Here is a 7,559-nt window from a genome sequence, read left to right on the forward strand (position 1 = left end):
CTCAGGGTTTTAGTTACTTTATATGTAAAAAGATAGGGTTGAACTAGATCGCCATTTTGGTCCTTTCATGTTCTAAATGCAAAGAATTGTGTAGGGCCATAGTATATGATATCTCTGGTTCTCACTGGGTCATGATTCATCAGATGAATCAACTGGGATTCAGGGTATTTTTCTGACATTCCCAAAGAGACAGAAATGAGATAGTTGGCCACACTGTTCTGAATCCAGACTCACAACATAAGACCCCCAATATTAAAGAGTATCTTCACAATCACCCAGAAACAAAATCTATTTCTTTTTTTTAAACCCTTACCTTCTGACTTAGAATCAATTCTGTGTAGGTTTCAAGGCAGAAGAGTGGTAAGGGCTAGAACTGGGGTTAAGTGACTTGTCCATCATCACACAGCATGAAAGTGTGTGAGGCCAGATTTGAACCTAGCATTTACTGCCTCTATACCTGGTTCTCAGTACACTAAGCCACCAAGTTGGTGGCAAGACCTTCTCCTTAGGTAAAGTCTTCCAGGATTTTATGCCAGCATGGTACAATTTTCTAAGTTATCAAGCCCAGGAAGAGGATGGAGTCATCTTGAAGGTCCATAGTTTATTATCATGGATACCCAAGGACTAATCTTAGAGTTTACAGTTTTGTAGAAATGTGATTCCTGAATAAGGCAAATAAGTATGGAAACCCCTTCTTAGTTTACATACACTTAATAAGGATCTATTGGCACAGAATCAGAGATGATGATTTTTCTTGTTCTTTGCCCTTCAATTCTTCAGGAGACCAACTTGTTATCTCATTATGGTAGTGACAGCCAAGTTTGGGGCTGCCAGAGGTGAAGGTTTGAGGTGGCTAACAGTTCCTGACATTGTGGCTCCCTAGATCATGCCATGTTCAAATGGTTCTAAAATCTGAGTTAGGGTTTTGGTTGAATAGTTAAGATATGTGGCTGTATGGCCACTGAGTTGGGAGTACTATCAACTGCAGAGGTGTTTTTTGTCAAAGATAATGGCAGGAAATACCCAAAGAGAACTTTTATCATAATTTTCTCATTTCCCCCCAGTGCAGTTAATCTTGGTAGTCATAAATCTAGTCCTTGGGATTATAAACGAGTGACTATTTTCTCTCTATAGACATAGATTCATTTCCTCTGAATATCAATAACAGGACTTACAGTGGCTCAGGACGATTGATTTAGAGAGAGGATACTAGAGGGGTCATCCTTCTCTGTATAGGAAAAATATTTTTCAAAAACTTCAAGGACCAGAGAGGAAAGGAATGGATATACTTCTTTTTAACTATTGCTACTGAGTGTTAGTGGGCTCTCTCTAAATCAGAAGAAATAGTCTAGATTATTTATGAGTTTAAGAATATCAAATCTCTGAATTTGTCTCTTTAAGGAAAACGGATGTGCCTTGGTGAGGGCTTGGCTCGAATGGAATTATTTCTGTTTTTTACTACCATCCTACAGAATTTTACTTTGAAACCTCTTATTGACCCAAAAGAGATTGACACCAATCCAGTTGCTAATAGATTGAACAAAATACCTCCCCCTTATAAGCTCTGCTTCCTACCTTTCTAAAGCATGTGAAGGACAACATCTAGTTCCAAGTTCTCTTGTCTCTCTGTGTACTCTGAACAAGTTGTATTCATTATTCCCTTCCTGGCAATGAAAATTCTCTATGATTTCAGCTCAATATGCCTTTCTAGCCTAATATAATATTCCCCTTGATTTTTTTTTCTTTTTTTCTTTTTAGACCCTTAACTTCGGTGTATTGTCTCATAGGTGGAAGAATGGTAAGGGTGGGCAATGGGGGTCAAGTGACTTGCCCAGGGTCACCCAGCTGGGAAGTGACTGAGGCCGGGTTTGAACCTAGGACCTCCTGTCTCTAGGCCTGACTCTCACTCCACTGAGCTACCCAGCTGCCCCCTCCCCTTGATTTTTGCTAAAGCAGATTACTTGCTTTCCTGCCACATTCCCCAGAAATTCCCTCTTCCTGAAATATTTCCTTTCTTTTTCCCAACTACACTGGTTGAAATCACACCTGTCTTTCCAATAACAATTCATATGCCATATCTCTATGACATCCTTACTATTTTTTTGTCTGTACTAACAATTTAAGATTGAATTATATACCTACTGTGTTTTTATAATTGATTAATGTCTTTAGATTCTCCTCCTCTTGGAATAAAAGTAGTTTTCAAAAGTTCATTATATTATCTTAATCTTGCTTGTTATGCTCTCACCATTAATAAAGAACAAAATCTGTTAACATATCAAGAAGAGAACACGCATAGTATTTTCTGATTCTTTGTCCACAGATGAAACACTTAATGATTCTTCCAATTGTTTTTGGAAGCAATACTTTTACCCCTAGAAATCTAGTATAGTGACATCCTGACACTTTTCCAACTCAAATCCCTCACTATAAAATGCTACTGGGAAGGGATTCTTTCATTTACTCATCATGATATACTTTCAAAATATACACAATAGTCTGGTTTTCTTTTTTTTGTCCCAGAGTCTGCAAATTAAGGATTGGCTATATGCACAGGTTATTATAAGCATTTAAAAGGTCCTCCCAAGTACCAATGAAAAAATGTTCAATAAAAAAAAGAAAATGAAAAAAAAATGCTCTAAATCACTTTTGTTTAGAGAAATCCAAATTAAAACAATTCTGAATTAACACCTGAAATGTATCAGACTGGTCAGTATAACAGATGTAATGAGTGAATAATGTAGCTATTAATATGGAGCTGGTGGTAAAAGTGAGTCACTAGGGGCCTGTGATCCTGAAATTACAGTAGCAGGAGATTGGGAGCTGTCAGTGATGGGCAGCCTCAGCTGTTCCCTGTCAATCTTCACTGCTAGCTAAAGGCTCCTTTAAGGTGATGAGTGAGTGGCCCCTCCCTGCTGGAGTAACTGCCTTCCTATTGGGTGAGAGCAGAACTCAACAGGAAGTGAAGATCAACTTCCTGGATACAGTGGAGGCTTAGATCACTACTTCCTTTAAACTCAACTAATTGATATTTTCTCCTCTCATCAGTTCCTTTAGCCTAAGGTGATGATAGTAATAATTACAGGAACTCTCAGATTCAGGCTAAGGGTTTATTTTAACATGAAAGGGAAAAGTGAGATAAGACGGTTTAGGGTCTTGAGAAAGTGTTGCTAGGGTGACTGGCAAGTGTTGGCAATGAACCTAGAAGGTAATGTCAGGCTGAGGGAACCAGCCCTCAGCCAGAGATAATTTAATACTACCCTGATATTATATGATCCACCAGCTAAACAGATATAGTTGCTAAGATGATTTAGGGATGTCTAATCTAGGCTACTCTAAGCTAAAATCTTGCCTGCATTCCACACCCAAACCTCCCTTCAACCTCCCTTCAATCCCTCCTAGGTCCCTAAGGGGAAATCAGGGTAGCTCAGTGTCTGGGTGAGGTCAAGGAAATCAGAACACCAAGGTTGCGTTTATAGGGGTTTATATAGTTCCAGCTCAACTGTCAGCTCCAAGGACTGGCACCTGACAGGCCAGAGTACCATTCTGCTCACTGACAGGATTACCTAGGGTAATATTGGAAATGCAAGAAATCTTGCATAAGTCTTGCATTACACAGAAGAAGAAAATGAGAAATGTTGGAAGGGATATGGGAAAATTAGATACTAATACACTGTTGGTGGAATTATAATCTGACCCCATCATTCTGGAGGGTAATTTGAAACTGAGCTCAATGAAAGCTAACACTGTATAGACTGTTTGATCCATCAATACCATTACTAGGTCTTTTTCCCAAAGAGATTTTTAAAAAAGGGAAAAATATTTGTGTAGCTCTTCTTATGGTGACAAAGAATTAGAAACTGAAGCATTGTCCATCAGTTGGGGAATGGCTGAACAATTAGTGATGGAATTGTGATTGTGATTAGATTGAAATACAGGATATATTTGAGGGATTAGGAGGAGTCTAGTGTGGTGAAACATATAGTGTCTAGAAGTTTTTATTATGAGATAAGACTGGAACCAGACAGGCTTTAAATATCTAAAAGAGTTTGAATTTCACTTAGTAAACAAAAAATGAGTGGAATATTGACCATATCCATGCATAATTGTAAGGACTGTGATGGAATATCATTGTCCTAGCTGGGTAGGGGCCAAACCAATATAATAAAAATGAGCATTCTACCTAAGTCAATTTATCTGTTAAGTGTCATACCAAATTACCAAAATATTATTTCATAGAGCTAGAGAAAATAATAAAATTAATCTGGAAGAACAAAAAGTCTGGAATATCATGGGAATTAATGAAGAAAAAAATGAAGAAAATAGGCCAGTGACAATAATTTTCAAGCCTTGTTATAATGCAGTAATCATCAAAACAATCTGATACTGGATAGGAAACAGCTTAGTGTATTAATGGAATAGGTTAAGAAACCAACACTCAGTAGTTGATGATCACAGTGACCATTAATTAGACTTTGATAAGACCTGAGATCCTAGCTATGGGGGGGAAGCATTCACTTTTTGACAAAAACTGCTGGGAAAAATAGAAAACAACATGGCAAAATCTAGGTATAGACCAACATCTAGGAGAGTGCTACCTCTCCCATCTATTTAGGGGTTACAATTTGCTATAATCATTAATTTCTCAAGTAGGACTTTTACCTTCAAAGATCCATTTCTTCCATGGTTGGAAATTTCTCCTTGCTGGGCAGTGATCCAGTAGTCTAAGTCCTTTATTTGTGTCTTGTTACTGGACAATGGGATTGCTTGGAATATGTTTTCTGGCAATTTGACCAGTCTTCTCCATCTTCTCTATGAATATGTCAAAAGAGATATTGTTAAATATCCTACTGAAATTTTGGTCCATTGTGTCAAGGTATTGCTTAGATCCCCTAGTCTGGTAATACTGAAAAGAAATTAGGTTAGGCTTGCAAGATTTACTTGTGATGAACCCATGCTGACTCCTATTGGTCACCCTTTTTAAGTGCTCACAAATCAACCTCTGTTAAAGGTAGCAAGAAATGGAATAACTCGGAGATGATTCCATACTGTGTAGGACATTGAGGCTTTTGTCTTGCCAAGTGATTTTTCTTCTTGGGTAAAAGCACAGTTATGTTTGTTAATGTTTGTATTGGAAAAGGTTGAGTGCCAGGCAATAAATACATAAGGTTAGAGAATTTGCCACCAAAATGGAAGAAATTAAGGTTGTTGTTGTATGGGATTTGCTACCAGCCACCAGTAAGTCAAAATTACTTCATTCTCTAAGGATAATGATAATCCAAAATGCTGAACCTTTGAAAACCAAGCAAAGAGCAGCATAGTCAATGTGGATCAAAATCAGTATGAAGGAAATTTATCTGCTTTTTGAAATAGTCTTAAAAATTATAAAAATCTGGCTAGAAGTCACTTTTCTTATATGACTAGAGTAAAAATTGGGCCAAAAATGAGTCTTGTGGTTTTCTGTGAGCTACAGCCTGGCAAGACCTAGAGATGGGAGGCCTTGGGTTCAAATCTGGCCTTAGACAGTTCCTATCTGTGTGATTTTAGGTGTCACTTAGCCCCATTTGCCTAGTAGTTGCTACTCTTCCGTGGATCTGATATTTAGTATTGATTTTAAGATAGAAGGTAAGAGTTAGAAAAAAAGAGGAGTCACTATTTTTATTTTAGTTTCTTTTTATTTAATTCCAGTACCAACTTTACACATAAGTTTTCCATGGTTACATGATTCATGTTGTCTCTCTCCCTTTTTCCCTCCCCCTTCCCAGAGCTGACAAGCAATCCCACTAGGTTAAAAATATTTCATCACTCAAAACCCATTTTTATAGTATTCATTTTTTTTTAAACCCTTAACTTCGGTGTATTGTCTCATAGGTGGAAGAGTGGTAAGGGTGGGCAATGGGGATCAAGTGACTTGCCCAGGGTCACACAGCTGGGAAGTGGCTGAGGCCAAATTTGAACCCAGGACCTCCTGTCTCTAGGCCTGACTCTCACTCCACTGAGCTACCCAGCTGCCCTTATAGTATTCATTTTTGTAATAGAGTCATCTTTTAAAACCAAAACCCCAAATCATATACCCAAATAAACAAATGATAAATCCTATATTTTCTTCTGCATTTCTACTCCAAGGTATTGCTGTTAGGAGCAAAGTCTCTTACATCTGATCCTCTCCCAATATTTCAGTTACTGTGTATAATGTTCTCCTAGTTCTGCTTATTTTACTCTGCATCAGTTCATGTAGGTCTTCTGAATTTTTTCTCAAATCATCCAGTTCAACATTCCTTACAGCATAATAGTATTCCATCCCCATCATATACCACAATTTGTTCAGCCATTCCCCAATTGAGGGACATCCCCTCAGTTTCCATTTCTTTTTGCCACCACAAAAAGCTCAGCTCTATGTATTTTTGTGCAAGAAGATTCATCCCCATTTTTTTTATCTCTTTCAGATACAATAGGTAGTGGTATTGTTGGATCAAAAGGTATGCATTTTATAAAATCCTTTTGGCATAATTACAATTTGCCTTCCAGAATGGCTGGATCAATTCACAACTCAGCAATGCATTAGTGTCCCAATTTCACCACATCAACTCCAATATTTATTACTTTCCTTTACTGTCAAATTGGCAAATCTGCTAGGTGTAAAGTGGTACCTCAGAGTTCTGATTTTCATCTCTCTTATCAGGAGGGTTTTAGAACACTTTTTGATATGTTTATTGATAGCTTTGATTTTATAATCTGAAATTTATTTTTGTATTGGGCATTTGTATTACTGTTACGCGACTATCTTCTAAACATTATCCAAAAAATAGAAATTTTTTTCTCTTTTTAATACAATTTGAAATAAAATTCTTTGAAAATATAACATTGTTTTCCATCTCTAATCACAAACTACTAAAATCATTTAATACATAATTTTCTTTGGAAGAATACCAAGGGACCCTGAACCCTAATAATTTTCCAGATTTCATTGATTGTTTCTTGAGGAAAATGGAGTAGGTATAATATAAACAGAAGATCTCAATCTCAGTTCTCATGGGTTAAATAGATTGTGTATTAGAGGCTGCTTTCCCAGTGATACCCCAATTTACACACTTCTTTGTAAATATTCTTATATTAATTGTAATGTGTTGTGACCAATATATGGAGCAGACAGAAGAATAAGAAGCTGGGGTATTAGCACTAAAGGAATTTCCAATTCAAGAGAAAGAAAAAGGTACATGAAAGTACAAGAGAAAAATTATTAGGCATGCGTAAGGAAAGTAAAATGATAAAATAGATGAGAAATTGGAGATTTAAGTGAGGAAAGAATTTGGAAACATGCCATGTGGTGGGAAGATGACTTAAAAGGGCATTTAGCTTCCTTGCCCTCCTAATACTCCCCACAAATAACCCAAAACAACTCCATAGTATTGATGCTAAAAGTTGCAAAGACAGACAAGAATCAGGGGTGAAACTTAAGAGCTGGGGACAAGAAGGGAAGATTTCTGATTTTCCTAACCTCAGGCCCAGCATGGCAGAGTATGGCATCAACAAGAATGCTCCTAATGCCAGGATCTACA

General features: G+C 37.2%; 2 protein-coding genes across 4 annotated transcripts in view; both read left to right on the top strand.

The window, feature by feature from the left end:
- The window catches only part of LOC123238227 (cytochrome P450 2C19-like), a 35,197-nt gene extending 33,479 nt beyond the window's left edge, over positions 1-1,718 (top strand). For all 3 annotated transcript variants that reach the window (XM_044665703.1, XM_044665702.1, XM_044665704.1), the window contains one exon: positions 1,402-1,718. In XM_044665703.1, the coding sequence (XP_044521638.1) occupies positions 1,402-1,583 (182 nt within the window). In that variant the 3' untranslated portion in view covers positions 1,584-1,718. The remainder of the gene's footprint in view (positions 1-1,401) is intronic.
- LOC123238230 (cytochrome P450 2C19-like) overlaps positions 1-7,559 on the top strand; it is a 406,797-nt gene that overhangs the window by 213,533 nt on the left and 185,705 nt on the right. The gene's annotated exons all lie outside the window — the stretch shown is intronic.

This window comes from Gracilinanus agilis, chromosome 2 (genome assembly GCF_016433145.1).
Source record: "Gracilinanus agilis isolate LMUSP501 chromosome 2, AgileGrace, whole genome shotgun sequence".
Classification (NCBI taxonomy): Eukaryota; Metazoa; Chordata; class Mammalia; order Didelphimorphia; family Didelphidae; genus Gracilinanus; species Gracilinanus agilis.